Genomic DNA, 15,304 nt, shown 5'->3' on the forward strand with positions numbered 1-15,304 from the left:
AGCATCACTTCTCCATCATCCTTCCATTCACCTCTCCTTACCTCCATCCATCCACCTCTCCTTACCTCCATCCATCCACCTCTCCTTACCTCCATCCATCCATCCACCTCTCCTTACCTCCATCCATCCACCTCTCCTTACCTCCATCCATCCACCTCTCCTTATCTCCATACATCCACCTCTCCTTACCTCCATCCATCCACCTCTCCTTACCTCCATCCATCCACCTCTCCTTACCTCCATCCATCCACCTCTCCTTACCTCCATCCATCCACCTCTCCTTACCTCCATCCATCCTCTCCTTATCTCCATCCATCCACCTCTCCTTACCTCCATCCATCCACCTCTCCTTACCTCCATCCATCCACCTCTCCTTACTCTCCATCCATCCACCTCTCCTTATCTCCATCCATCCACCTCTCCTTACCTCCATCCATCCACCTCTCCTTACCTCCATCCATCCACCTACCTCCATCCACCTCCATCCATCCACCCCTCCTTACCTCCATCCATCCACCTCAACTTACCTCCATCCACCTCTCCTTATCTCCATACATCCACCTCTCCTTACCTCCATACATCCACCTCTCCTTACCTCCATCCATCCATCTCTCCTTACTTCCTTCCATCCACCTCTCCTTACCTCCATCCATCCATCCATCCATCTCTCCTTACCTCCATCCATCCACCTCTCCTTACCTCCATCCATCCATCCACCTCTCCTTACCTCCATCCATCCACCTCCTTACCTCCATCCATCCACCTCTCCTTATCTCCATCCATCCACCTCTCCTTCCATCCATCCACCTCTCCTTACCTCCATCCATCCTCTCCTCTCCTTACCTCCATCCATCCACCTCCATCCACTCTACCTCCATCCATCCTCTCCTTATCTCCATCCATCCACCTCTCCACCTCCATCCATCCATCCTCTCCTTACCTCCATCCATCCACCTCTCCTACCTCCATCCATCCATCCATCCATCTCTCCTTACCTCCATCCATCCACCTCTCCATCCATCCATCCTCTCCTTACCTCCATCCATCCATCCACCTCTCATCCATCTCCATCCATCCACCTCTCCACCTCCATCCATCTCCATACCTCCATCCATCCATCCTCTCCTTACCTCCATCCATCCACCTCTCCTTATCTCCATCCATCCACCTCTCCTTACCTCCATCCATCCATCCATCTCTCCTTACCTCCATCCATCCACCTCTCCTTCCTCCATCCATCCACCTCTCCCTCCATCCATCCATCCACCTCTCCTTACCTCCTCCATCCATCCACCTCTCCTTATCTCCTCCATCCACCTCTCCTTATCCATCCATCTACCTCCATCCTCCATCTCCATCCATCCACCTCTCCTATACCTCCATCCATCCACCTCTCCTTACCTCCATCCACCTCTCCTTACCTCCATCCACCTCTCCACCTCCATCCATCCACCTCTCCTTCCATCCATCCATCTCTCCTTACCTCCATCCATCCATCCACCTCTCCTTACCTCCATCCATTCATCCATCTCTCCTTACCTCCATCCATCCTCCTCTCCTTACCTCCTTACCTCCATCCATTCATCCAACTCTCCTTACCTCCATCCATCCATCTCTCCTTACCTCCTTACCTCCATCCATCCACCTCTCCTTACCTCCATCCACCTCTCCTTACTTCCTTACCTCCATCCATCTATCCACCTCTCCCTACCTCCATCCTTCCATCCACCTCTCCTTACCTCCATCCATCCACCTCTCCTTACCTCCTTACCTCCATCCAGCTCTCCTTGCCTCTATCCATCCACCTCTCCTTACCTCCATCCATCCACCTCTCCTTACCTCCATCCATCCACCTCTCCTTACCTCCATCCATCCACCTCTCCTTACCTCCATCCATCCAACTCTCCTTACCCTCATCCATCCACCTCTCCTTACCTCCATCCGTCCACCTCTCCTTACCTCCATCCATCCATCCACCTCTCCTTACCTCCATCCACCTCTCCTTATCTCCATCCATCCACCTCTCCTTACCTCCATCCATCCATCCACCTCTCCTTACCTCCATCCACCTCTCCTTATCTCCATCCATCCACCTCTCCTTACCTCCATCCATCCATCCACCTCTCCTACCTACCTCCATCCATCCATCCATCCACCTCTCCTTACCTCCATCCATCCATCCTTACCTCCATCCACCTCTCCTTACCTCCATCCATCCACCTCTCCTTACCTCCATCCATCCACCTCTCCTTACCTCCATCCATCCATCCATCTCTCCTTACCTCCATCCATCCATCCACCTCTCCTTACCTCCATCCATCCATCCACCTCTCCTTACCTCCATCCATCCACCTCTCCTTACCTCCATCCACCCTCCTCTCCTTACCTCCATCCATCCATCCACCTCTCCTTACCTCCATCCATCCACCTCTCCTTACCTCCATCCATCCACCTCTCCTTACCTCCATCCATCTATCCACCTCTCCTTACCTCCATCCATCTATCCACCTCTCGTTACCTCCATCCATCCATCCACCTCTCCTTACCTCCATCCATCCACCTCTCCTTACCTCCATCCATCCTTCTCTTCCTCTCATGGGTTCTGTCGCCTTTTTCTATTGGTTGATTGTCTGTTCTTGGATGCGTCTCAACTCGCCCCTCTCCTCCTCTCCTCCTCTCCTCCTCCTCTCCCCCTCTCCTTCTCTACTCCTCCTCTCCCCTTCTCTCCCATCCCCCCTCTCCTCCCCTCTCCCCTTCTCTCCCACCCCTCTCCTCCTCCCTCTCCCTTCTCCCTCCCCTCCCCTTCTCTCCCACCCCCTCTCCTCTCCTCCTCTCCCATCCCCCCTCTCCTCTCCGCTTCTCTCACACCCCTCCTCCTCGCTCTCCTCTCCCTCCCCCTCTCCTCTCCTCCTCTCCACTCCTCTCCCACCCCTCTCCTCCTCCCTCCTCCCCCTCTTCCCTCCTCTCCCCACCCCCCCCTCTCCCCCTCTCTCCCTCTCCTCTCCTCCTCTCCCACCTCAATCCATCCCCCTCTCCTCTCCTCTCCCCACCCCGTCTCCTCCTCTCCCACCCCACCCCTCTCCTCCTCTCCTCTCCTCTCCTCTCCTCTCCCCCCACAGTGCGGGCGCGAGGCAGAGAACTTTGATCGTTTCTTCACCCGCCACCCCCTGTCCTGACCCCCCAGACCAGGAGGTCATCATGAACCTGGACCAGGAAGAGTTCCAGGGGTTCTCCTTCGTTAACCCAGAGTACCCCTCTGTTACTGAGGAGGAGGCTGCAGAGAGCTAGGACAGACACACACACACTCCTTAACCAACACACACACACACTCCTTAACCAACACACACACACACACACTCCTTAACCAACACACACACACACTCCTTAACCAACACACACTCCTTAACCAACACACACACATACTCCTTAACCAACACACACACACACTCCTTAACCAACACACACTCCTTAACCAACACACACACACACTCCTTAACGAACACACACACACACACACACTCCATAACCAACACACATGCGCACACACACACACAAACACATTCATACACACATTCATACAGATGTAGGATCTTAATTTGATCACCCTGTGGCAGGGTTGCTAGACAGCACCTGAATATCCCTCTGTTACTGAGGAAGAGGGGGAGGACAGTCATACACATACATTATACACACACACACACACACACGTTGATACTCTCACTTCCTACCACTCTCTCCCCTCTCTCACAATCATGGCACAACATCAAACCAGCATCTATATAACGCACATTGACTCTGTGTGTGTGTCAGAGGAAGCTGGTGTGAGGAGTTTATCTAGTTTAATTTGATGTGTTTTAGGAATCATTTGATTTGGTTTAAATCTGATCTGATGTGTTTTAGGAATCATTTGATTTGGTTTAAATCTGATCTGATGTGTTTTAGGAATCATTTGATTTGGTTTAAATCTGATCTGATGTGTTTTAGGAATCATTTGATTTGGTTTAAATCTGATCTGATGTGTTTTAGGAATCATTTGATTTGGTTTAAATCTGATCTGATGTGTTTTAGGAATCATTTGATTTGGTTTAAATCTGATCTGATGTGTTTTAGGAATCATTTGATTTGGTTTAAATCTGATCTGATGTGTTTTAGGAACCATTTGATTTGGTTTAAATCTGATCTGATGTGTTTTAGGAATCATTTGATTTGGTTTAAATCTGATCTGATGTGTTTTAGGAATCATTTGATTTGGTTTAAATCTGATCTGATGTGTTTTAGAATCATTCCCATGTTCTCTAGCCTATATTCCAGGCCTCAGTGAATCTGTGTGATTGGTCAAATCTAGTCGTTACAACATTTCCAGTAACTTTCTGGGAGAAAAAAACCCTTTGGAATTCCGGGAAAGTCTGCAACCAATAGTCAATTCTTCTTATGCATGAGATTATAATCCTTTAAAGTGAGACTGCATTTATAGGTAGCCAGATTCCAATAGGGGTGGTAGTTACCATAAGTACGATAGTTAGTTATTATTCCTATTTTGGCAGTTAACTTGCGGTAGATAGCTGTAGTTAGCTAGCGGTAGATAGCTGTAGTTAGCTAGCGGTAGATAGCTGTAGTTAGCTAGCGGTAGATAGCTGTAGTTAGCTAGCGGTAGATAGCTGTAGTTAGCTAGCGGTAGATAGCTGTAGTTAGCTAGCGGTAGATAGCTGTAGTTAGCTAGCGGTAGATAGCTGTAGTTAGCTAGCGGTAGTTAGCTGTAGTTAGCTGGTGGTAGTTAGCTGGCGGTAGTTAGCTGGCGGTAGTTAGCGGTAGTTAGCTAGCGGTAGTTAGCTAGCAGTAGTTAGCTAGCGGTAGTTAGCTGGTGGTAGTTAGCTGTAGTTAGCTGGTGGTAGTTAGCTGGCAGTAGTTAGCTGGCGGTAGTTAGCTGTAGTTAGCTAGCGGTAGTTAGCTAGCTGTAGTTAGCTGGTGGTAGTTAGCTGGCGGTAGTTAGCTGGCGGTAGTTAGCTGTAGTTAGCTAGCGGTAGTTAGCTGTAGTTAGCTAGCGGTAGTTAGCTAGCGGTAGTTAGCTGTAGTTAGCTAGCGGTAGTTAGCAGTAGTTAACTAGCGGTAGTAAGCTAGCAGTAGTTAGCTAGCGGTAGGTAGCTGTAGTTAGCTAGCGGTAGTTAGCTAGCGGTAGTTAACTGTAGTTAGCTAGCGGTAGGTAGCTGTAGTTAGCTTGCTGTAGTTAGCGGTGGTTAGCTAGCGTTTTTGTTATAGCATGATATGCCGTTGTATGTTTACAGGGGGTTATGTTTATATTGTCACATACCCCCGTCTTATAGCCACCGCTTGACTGTTTACAGGGGGGCGTTAGCTTATCTTGTGCCGTGAAGGTCCGCATCACAAACCTTGTTACCATGGCACCAGTATCCTCCAACCCAAATATAATCCAAGGTTCCCAGAGAGAGAGACAGAGAGAGAGAGAGAGACAGAGAGAGAGAGAGAGAGAGAGAGAGACAGAGAGAGAGAGAGAGAGAGAGAGAGAGAGAGAGAGAGACAGAGAGAGAGAGAGAGAGAGAGAGAGAGAGAGAGAGAGAGAGAGACAGAGAGAGAGAGAGAGACAGAGAGACAGAGAGACAGAGAGAGAGAGAGAGAGAGAGACAGAGAGAGACAGAGAGAGAGAGAGAGACAGAGAGAGAGAGAGAGAGAGAGAGAGAGAGAGAGAGAGAGAGAGAGAGACACAGAGAGAGAGAGACACAGAGAGACAGAGAGAGAGAGAGACAGAGACAGAGAGACAGAGAGAGAGAGAGACAGAGAGAGAGAGAGAGACAGAGAGAGACACAGAGAGACAGAGAGACACAGAGAGACACAGATAGAGACAGAGAGACACAGAGACAGACAGACAGACAGACAGAGAGAGACAGACAGACAGACAGAGACAGACAGAGAGACAGAGAGAGACAGGGAGAGAGAGAGGGAGAGAGACAGAGAGACTAATCAATTCAATAATCTATAAGGGAAGTTATAGAGGGCTGGCAGATGTAATAACAGCGTACAGAAGCAGATAAACATCTTTCTAAACAGCCTATTAGGGCCCTTAAACCCTCATGTTTTTCAGGAGGTCAGTCAGGGGCTCTCCATTTACTGTTGAGAGTTAGATTAGTAGAATACGCCAAGGTGCTGTTTCTAAATGCTGTGGTGCATCAGCAGTTTGTTTCTCTCCTTCTGTCAGCCACTGACAGTCACTCAATTAGCCGTGTCAGCTAAAACATTTATAGATCGCTAGGTGAGTTAGTCGAGGAAGCTATCTAAACCTTGTGTTAATCATCATGGGCATAGGAACCCCATGGGTCTCTCCCTCAGATATCACATTCCCAGGGGCCCTGATCTCATGGGCCCCTCACTCAGATATCACATGCCCAGGGGCCCTGATCTCTAGGAACCCCATGGGCCCCTCACTCAGATATCATATGCCCAGGGGCCCTGATCTCTAGGAACCCCATGGGCCCCTCACTCAGATATCATATGCCCAGGGGCCCTGATCTCTAGGAACCCCATGGGCCCCTCACTCAGATATCATGCCCAGGGGCCCTGATCTCTAGGAACCCCATGGGCCTCTCCCTCAGATATCATATGCCCAGGGGCCCTGATCTCTAGAAACCCTCAGATATCATATGCCCAGGGGTGTGTGGGTGTGTGTGTCAGTGTATGTGTGCCCTGTGTGTGTGTGTTAGAAAAAACCCTCGTCCTCGTTCAGACATCTGACGGAGGAGCTTCAGATATCATCCAGGGGCCCTGATCACCCTGTGTGTTGTGTGTGTGTGGTGTGTGTGTGTGTGTGTGGGTTCACCTGACGGAGGATCAGCTCATTACCTTGATCATGGCATGGCAACCCCAAATGCCGCCGCCTGTGGGTTAGTCATGTTGGTGGTGGGTTGGTTGCTTCTGGTTACAGTTGCGTTGGTTAACAACACCGCCTTGGTTACCCGTAGTTACCCATTGATGATTTCTAATTTGGACTGTGCCGTATATATATTGTCCTGGTCATAGCAGGGTTGTCAGTGAGATCCCTAGTCAGCTGTCATGGTTGTCATGAAGATAGAGTATGGAACCTCAGTTATGAGGTTAGACTTTCACACGGAGGACAGGAGGATACCTAGTCAGTTGTCATGGAGATACCTAGTCAGTTGTCATGGAGATACGGTGTGGAACCTCAGCTATGAGGTTAGACTTTCACACGGAGGACAGGAGGATACCTAGTCAGTTGTCATGGAGATACCTAGTCAGTTGTCATGGAGATACGGTGTGGAACCTCAGCTATGAGGTTAGACTTTCACACGGAGGACAGGAGGATAACTAATCAGTTGTACAACTGAATGCATTCAACTGAAATATGTCTTCCACATTTAACCCAAACCCCTTCTGAATCAGCTTTAGCGTCTCGGGGGGAACTTTGGTCTGCTTTCCCTGAAGCTGGAGAGCCCGAGTGGGGTTTTACAGAGCTAGCCAGACAGAGCTAGCCAGACATGGCTGCCAGACAGAGTTAGCCAGACAGAGCTAGCCAGACATGGCTGCCAGACATGGCTAGCCAGACAGACTACTAAATAGGGTTGCAACATTTCCGGGAAACTTTTCCATAATTCCCTGGTTTTCCAGGAATCTTGGTTGGAGGATTCCCGGATGTCCAGCTAATTCCCCCGTAAATTCAAGGGATCTTCTAACCAGGATTTCTGGAAAACCAGGGAATTTTGGGGAAGTTACCGTAATTTTGCAACCTTAAGAAAAACATATGGAGAATGTTTAGGAATGGGCAGTTATAGAGGACAGGAGGTTTAGTAATGGGTAGTTATAGAGGACAGGAGGTTTAATAATGGGTAGTTATAGAGGACAGGAGGTTTAGTAATGGGCAGTTATAGAGGACAGGAGGTTTAGTAATGGGTAGTTATAGAGGACAGGAGGTTTAGTAATGGGTAGTTATAGAGGACAGGAGGTTTAGTAATGGGTAGTTATAGAGGACAGGAGGTTTAGTAATGGGTAGTTATAGAGGACAGGAGGTTTAGTAATGGGTAGTTATAGAGGACAGGAGGTTTAGTAATGGGTAGTTATAGAGGACAGGAGGTTTAGTAATGGGTAGTTATAGAGGACAGGAGGTTTAGTAATGGGTAGTTATAGAGGACAGGAGGTTTAGTAATGGGCAGTTATAGAGGACAGGAGGTTTAGTAATGGGCAGTCGTACATATATCCTTGTGTTTCTGCCTAAACGTGCTGATTAGGAATAGAGGACAGGAGATTTAGTAATGGGTAGTTATAGAGGACAGGAGGTTTAGTAATGGGCAGTTATGGAGGACAGGAGGTTATAGAGGACAGGAGGTTTAGTAATGGTCAGTTATAGAGGACAGGAGGTTATGGAGGACAGGAGGTTTAATAATGAGTAGTTGTAGAGGACAGGAGGTTTTAGAGGACAGGAGGTTTAGTAATGGGTAGTTATGAAGGACAGGAGGTTATGGAGGACAGGAGGTTTAGTAATGGGCAGTTATATATACAGGAGGTTTAGTGTTTCTGTTATAGAGGACAGGAGGTTTAGTAATGGGAATAGAGGACAGGAGGTTTAGTAATGGGTAGTTATAGAGGACAGGAGGTTTTTAGTAATGGGCAGTAGTTATAGAGGACAGGAGGTTTAGTAACAGGAGGTTTGGGCAGTTATAGAGGACAGGAGGTTTAGTAATGGGTAGTTATAGAGGACAGGAGGTTTTATGGAGGACAGGAGGTTTTAATAGTAGTTATAGAGGACAGGAGGTTTAGTAATCCTTGTGTTTAGAGGACAGGAGGTTTAATAATGCTAGGACAGTTATAGAGGACAGGAGGTTTAGTAATGGGCAGTTATAGAGGACAGGAGGTTTAGTAATGGGCAGTATAGATCCTTGTGTTTCTGCCTAAACGTGCTGTGTAGGAATAGAGGTTTAGGAGGTTATGGAGGACAGGAGGTTTAGTAATGGGCAGTAGTTATAGATCAGGAGGTTTGTGTTTCTGCCAGGAGGTTTGCTGTGTAGGAATGGAGGACAGGAGGTTTAGTAATGGGCAGTTATGGAGGACAGGAGGTTTAGTAATGGGCAGTTATAGAGGACAGGAGGTTATAGAGGACAGGAGGTTTAGTAATGGGTAGTTATAGAGGACAGGAGGTTTAGTAATGGGCAGCAGTATATATATATATATATCCTTGTGTTTCTGCCTAAACGTGCTGTGTAGGAATAGAGGACAGGAGGTTATGGAGGACAGGAGGACAGGAGGTTATGGAGGACAGGAGGTTATAGAGGACAGGAGGTTTAATAATGGGCAGTTATAGAGGACAGGAGGTTTAGTAATGGGCAGTTATAGAGGACAGGAGGTTTAGTAATGGGCAGTAGTACATATATCCTTGTGTTTCTGCCTAAACGTGCTGTGTAGGAATGGAGGACAGGAGGTTTAGTAATGGGCAGTTATGGAGGACAGGAGGTTTAGTAATGGGCAGTTATAGAGGACAGGAGGTTATAGAGGACAGGAGGTTTAGTAATGGGTAGTTATAGGAGACAGGAGGTTTAGTGGGCAGTTATAGAGGACAGGAGGTTATAGAGGACAGGAGGTTTAGTAATGGGTAGTTATAGAGGACAGGAGGGTTTTTATGGGTAGTTATAGAGGTGTTTTGTAATAGCTGTGTTATATATCCTTGTGTTTCTGCCTATGGTAGGAATAGAGGACAGGAGGTTTAGTAATGGGCAGTTATAGAGGACAGGAGGTTTAGTAATGGGCAGTAGTATATATATCCTTGTGTTTCTGCCTAAACGTGCTGTGTAGGAATAGAGGACAGGAGGTTATGGAGGACAGGAGGTTTAGTAATGGGCAGTAGTATATATATCCTTGTGTTTCTGCCTAAACGTGCTGTGTAGGAATAGAGGACAGGAGGTTATGGAGGACAGGAGGTTTAGTAATGGGCAGTAGTATATATATCCTTGTGTTTCTGCCTAAACGTGCTGTGTAGGAATAGAGGACAGGAGGTTTAGTAATGGGCAGTAGTATATATATCCTTGTGTTTCTGCCTAAACGTGCTGTGTAAGAATAGAGGACAGGAGGTTTAGTAATGGGCAGTAGTATATATATCCTTGTGTTTCTGTAAACGTGCTGTGTAGGAATAGAGGACAGGACAGGACAGGAGGTTTAGTAATGGGCAGTAGTATATATATCCTTGTGTTTCTGCCTAAACGTGCTGTGTAGGAATAGAGGACAGGAGGTTATAGAGGACAGGAGTAATGGGCAGTTATATATATCCTTGTGTTTCTGTAAGGACAGGAGGTTTAGTAATGGGCAGTAGTATATATATCCTTGTGTTTCTGTAGGAATAGAGGACAGGAGGTTTAGTAATGGGCAGTAGTATATATATCCTTGTGTTTCTGCCTAAACGTGCTGTGTAGGAATAGGAAGGTTAGAGGACAGGAGGTTTAGTAAGGAGGTTTATCCTTGTGTAATGGGACAGTTTAGTAATGGGCAGTAGTAGTATATATATCCTTGTGTTTCTGCCTAAACGTGCTGTGTAGGAATAGAGGACAGGAGGTTTAGTAATGGGCAGTAGTATATATATCCTTGTGTTTCTGCCTAAACGTGCTGTGTAGGAATAGAGGACAGGAGGTTTAGTAATGGGCAGTTATAGAGGACAGGAGGTTTAGTAATGGGCAGTTATAGAGGACAGGAGGTTTAGTAATGGGCAGTAGTATATATATCCTTGTGTTTCTGCCTAAACGTGCTGTGTAGGAATAGAGGACAGGAGGTTATGGAGGACAGGAGGTTTAGTAATGGGCAGTAGTATATATATCCTTGTGTTTCTGCCTAAACGTGCTGTGTAGGAATAGAGGACAGGAGGTTTAGGTAATGGACAGGTAGTTTAGTAATGGGCAGTAGTGTATATATATCCTTGTGTTTCTGTAGGAATAGAGGACAGGAGGTTTAGTAATGGGCAGTAGTATATATATCCTTGTGTTTCTGCCTAAACGTGCTGTGTAGGAATAGAGGACAGGAGGTTTAGTAATGGGCAGTAGTATATATATATCCTTGTGTTTCTGCCTAAACGTGCTGTGTAGGAATAGAGGACAGGAGGTTTAGTAATGGGCAGTATTATATATATCCTTGTGTTTCTGCCTAAACGTGCTGTGTAGGAATAGAGGACAGGAGGTTTAGTAATGGGCAGTAGTATATATATCCTAGGTTTAGTAATAAACGTGCTGTGTAGGAATAGAGGACAGGAGGTTTAGTAATGGGCAGTAGTATATATATCCTAGGTTTAGTAATAAACGTGCTGTGTAGGAATAGAGGACAGGAGGTTTAGTAATGGGCAGTAGTATATATATATCCTAGGTTAGTAATAAACGTGCTGTGTAGGAATAGAGCACAGGAGGTTATGGAGGACAGGAGGTTTAGTAATGGGTTTAGTATATATACGTGCTGTGTAGGAATAGAGCACAGGAGGTTATGGAGGACAGGAGGTTTAGTAGTATATAACGTTTGCTGTGTAGGAAGGTTAGAGGACAGGAGGTTTAGTAATGGGCAGTAGTATATATATATCCTAGGTTAGTAATAAACGTGCTGTGTAGGAATAGAGCACAGGAGGTTATGGAGGACAGGAGGTTTAGTAATGGGCAGTAGTATATATATATCCTAGGTTAGTAATAAACGTGCTGTGTAGGAATAGAGCACAGGAGGTTATGGAGGACAGGAGGTTTAGTAATGGGCAGTAGTATATATATATCCTAGGTTTAGTAATAAACGTGCTGTGTAGGAATAGAGCACAGGAGGTTATGGAGGACAGGAGGTTTAGTAATGGGCAGTAGTATATATATACGTGCTGTGTAGGAATAGAGCACAGGAGGTTATGGAGGACAGGAGGTTTAGTAATGGGCAGTAGTATATATATCCTAGTGCTGTGCTGTGAATAGGAATAGAGCACAGGAGGTTATGGAGGACAGGAGGTTTAGTAATGGGCAGTATATATATTGTGTTTATATAAACGTGCTGTGTAGGAATAGAGCACAGGAGGTTATGGAGGACAGGAGGTTTAGTAATGGGCAGTAGTAGTATATATATATCCTAGGTTTCTGCTAAACGTGCTGTGTAGGAATAGAGCACAGGAGGTTATGGAGGACAGGAGGTTTAGTAATGGGCAGTAGTATATATATATCCTATGGAGGGTTTAGTGGGCAGTAGTATAAACGTGCTGTGTAGGAATAGAGCACAGGAGGTTATGGAGGACAGGAGGTTTAGTAATGGGCAGTAGTATATATATACGTGCTGTGTAGGAATAGAGCACAGGAGGTTATGGAGGACAGGAGGTTTAGTAATGGGCAGTAGTATATATATACGTGCTGTGTAGGAATCCTGGAGGACAGGAGGTTTAGTAATGGGCAAGTAATACGTGCTGTGTAGGAATAGAGCACAGGAGGTTATGGAGGACAGGAGGTTTAGTAATGGGCAGTAGTTATATAGGTTTTTATATACGTGCTGTGTAGGAATAGAGCACAGGAGGTTAGGACAGGAGGTTTAGTAATGGGCAGTAGTTGTGTTATATATAAACGTGCTGTGTAGGAATAGGAAGGTTATGGAGGACAGGAGGTTTAGTAATGGGCAGTAGTATATATATACGTGCTGTGTAGGAATAGAGCACAGGAGGTTATGGAGGACAGGAGGTTTAGTAATGGGCAGTAGTATATATATACGTGCTGTGTAGGAATAGAGCACAGGAGGTTATGGAGGACAGGAGGTTTAGTAATGGGCAGTAGTATATATATACGTGCTGTGTAGGAATAGAGCACAGGAGGTTATGGAGGACAGGAGGTTTAGTAATGGGCAGTAGTATATATATATATATATACGTGCTGTGTAGGAATAGAGCACAGGAGGTTATGGAGGACAGGAGGTTTAGTAATGGGCAGTAGTATATATATACGTGCTGTGTAGGAATAGAGCACAGGAGGTTATGGAGGACAGGAGGTTTAGTAATGGGCAGTAGTATATATATACGTGCTGTGTAGGAATAGAGCACAGGAGGTTATGGAGGACAGGAGGTTTAGTAATGGGCAGTAGTATATATATACGTGCTGTGTAGGAATAGAGCACAGGAGGTTATGGAGGACAGGAGGTTTAGTAATGGGCAGTAGTATATATATACGTGCTGTGTAGGAATAGAGCACAGGAGGTTATGGAGGACAGGAGGTTTAGTAATGGGCAGTAGTATATATATACGTGCTGTGTAGGAATAGAGCACAGGAGGTTATGGAGGACAGGAGGTTTAGTAATGGGCAGTAGTATATATATACGTGCTGTGTAGGAATAGAGCACAGGAGGTTATGGAGGACAGGAGGTTTAGTAATGGGCAGTAGTATATATATACGTGCTGTGTAGGAATAGAGCACAGGAGGTTATGGAGGACAGGAGGTTTAGTAATGGGCAGTAGTATATATATACGTGCTGTGTAGGAATAGAGCACAGGAGGTTATGGAGGACAGGAGGTTTAGTAATGGGCAGTAGTATATATATACGTGCTGTGTAGGAATAGAGCACAGGAGGTTATGGAGGACAGGAGGTTTAGTAATGGGCAGTAGTATATATATACGTGCTGTGTAGGAATAGAGCACAGGAGGTTATGGAGGACAGGAGGTTTAGTAATGGGCAGTAGTATATATATACGTGCTGTGTAGGAATAGAGCACAGGAGGTTATGGAGGACAGGAGGTTTAGTAATGGGCAGTAGTATATATATACGTGCTGTGTAGGAATAGAGCACAGGAGGTTATGGAGGACAGGAGGTTTAGTAATGGGCAGTAGTATATATATACGTGCTGTGTAGGAATAGAGCACAGGAGGTTATGGAGGACAGGAGGTTTAGTAATGGGCAGTAGTATATATATACGTGCTGTGTAGGAATAGAGCACAGGAGGTTATGGAGGACAGGAGGTTTAGTAATGGGCAGTAGTATATATATACGTGCTGTGTAGGAATAGAGCACAGGAGGTTATGGAGGACAGGAGGTTTAGTAATGGGCAGTAGTATATATATACGTGCTGTGTAGGAATAGAGCACAGGAGGTTATGGAGGACAGGAGGTTTAGTAATGGGCAGTAGTATATATATACGTGCTGTGTAGGAATAGAGCACAGGAGGTTATGGAGGACAGGAGGTTTAGTAATGGGCAGTAGTATATATATACGTGCTGTGTAGGAATAGAGCAGGGCTTTTTCTTCAGTTTTTGTATGTCAGCGTTAAATGTCTTTAACTACCAATACCTATATATCAAGCTATAAAAATATATACATCTGTGTCAAATGTTCATTTACAGGATGTCCTGTAAAACCATGTGGTCAGTATTGTAAACCAGCATAGAAAGAGAGAGAGAGAGAGAGCAGATCTATGTGTTTTAATCGTAGACATAGAATCTCTAAAACCGGGACCTAGAACCTCTAAACCGTGTGACAATTTGACTGGTAGACTCCATGATTTACACTCGCGTAATGACTGCCAGTACACCCCATTATGACATCATTGACTGGAATGGGGAGGTCTGTTCTATAGATTCTATGTTCTACTACGGTTGTATTTCTAGGCTGCTGCTGCTGCCGATGATGATCTTTGTGTCTCTCTGGACGGATTGAAGGAGAACCTTCCTCTGCATGATCTGTTACTGTAATTTAAACCAACTGTAGAATAATGAACTATTTATTAGCAGTTAAACAGAGAATTGGTCCAGTGTGTGCTTTTGTATAATATATCTCTAGAATAGTATGCAATACAACCGCTTTACATGTGCCACAGGATTTTACAGAAAAATATATATATATTCAATAAAATCTAAAAAATTACCTGACGTTTTTTTGGGGGGTGGGGGATTGTTCCGTGGAATGTTTGTGATTCTAGTTTCTTTGTTTGTTTTGTTCTATGGAATGTTTGTGATTCTAGATTCTTTGTTTGTTTTGTTCTATGGAATGTTTGTGATTCTAGATTCTTTGTTTGTTTTGTTCTATGGAATGTTTGTGATTCTAGATTCTTTGTTTGTTTTGTTCTATGGAATGTTTGTGCTTCTAGTGCCTCCATCTTGGTGTGTGTGTGTGCGTGTGTGTGCTTGTGTGTGCGTGCGTGTGCGTGTGTGTGCGTGCGTGTGTGTGTGTGTGTGTGTGTGATCCTTCTTGATCTAATAATGAAAGCTGATAGGTTGATACGGTACTCACAACCAGGCTACTGCTAAAAGCCCAGATTCACCAGCCAATAAACCCAGGGTCTGGAGAGAGGGGCCATCTTGTCTTAGGGTGACAG

General features: G+C 45.6%; 1 protein-coding gene and 1 long non-coding RNA gene across 19 annotated transcripts in view; both read left to right on the top strand.

Annotated features, from left to right (window-relative positions):
* Nucleotides 1-3,321, top strand: part of LOC121844131 (protein kinase C beta type-like) — a gene marked incomplete at its 5' end in the record, with an annotated part of 38,877 nt that extends 35,556 nt beyond the window's left edge. Inside the window, 2 exon segments of the mRNA XM_042314044.1 lie at nucleotides 3,120-3,160; nucleotides 3,162-3,321. Coding sequence (XP_042169978.1) covers nucleotides 3,120-3,160; nucleotides 3,162-3,288 — 168 coding nt within the window.
* A 5,350-nt stretch (nucleotides 3,322-8,671) lies between these two features.
* On the top strand, nucleotides 8,672-11,838 carry LOC121844132. Of its 18 annotated transcripts, none has more exons than XR_006081871.1 (5): nucleotides 8,672-8,727; nucleotides 8,844-8,858; nucleotides 10,778-10,869; nucleotides 10,952-11,418; nucleotides 11,539-11,838. It is a non-coding gene; the product is annotated as an uncharacterized LOC121844132 (long non-coding RNA). The 18 variants fall into 18 exon arrangements; XR_006081875.1 differs by lacking the exon at nucleotides 8,844-8,858 and having other exon boundaries at nucleotides 8,678-8,727; nucleotides 10,639-10,869; nucleotides 10,952-11,252; nucleotides 11,286-11,418; XR_006081872.1 differs by lacking the exon at nucleotides 8,844-8,858 and adding an exon at nucleotides 10,306-10,320 and having other exon boundaries at nucleotides 8,713-8,727.
* Nucleotides 11,839-15,304: the final 3,466 nt, after the last annotated feature.

This window comes from Oncorhynchus tshawytscha, unplaced genomic scaffold, assembly GCF_018296145.1.
Source record: "Oncorhynchus tshawytscha isolate Ot180627B unplaced genomic scaffold, Otsh_v2.0 Un_contig_9184_pilon_pilon, whole genome shotgun sequence".
NCBI classification, from domain to species: Eukaryota; Metazoa; Chordata; class Actinopteri; order Salmoniformes; family Salmonidae; genus Oncorhynchus; species Oncorhynchus tshawytscha.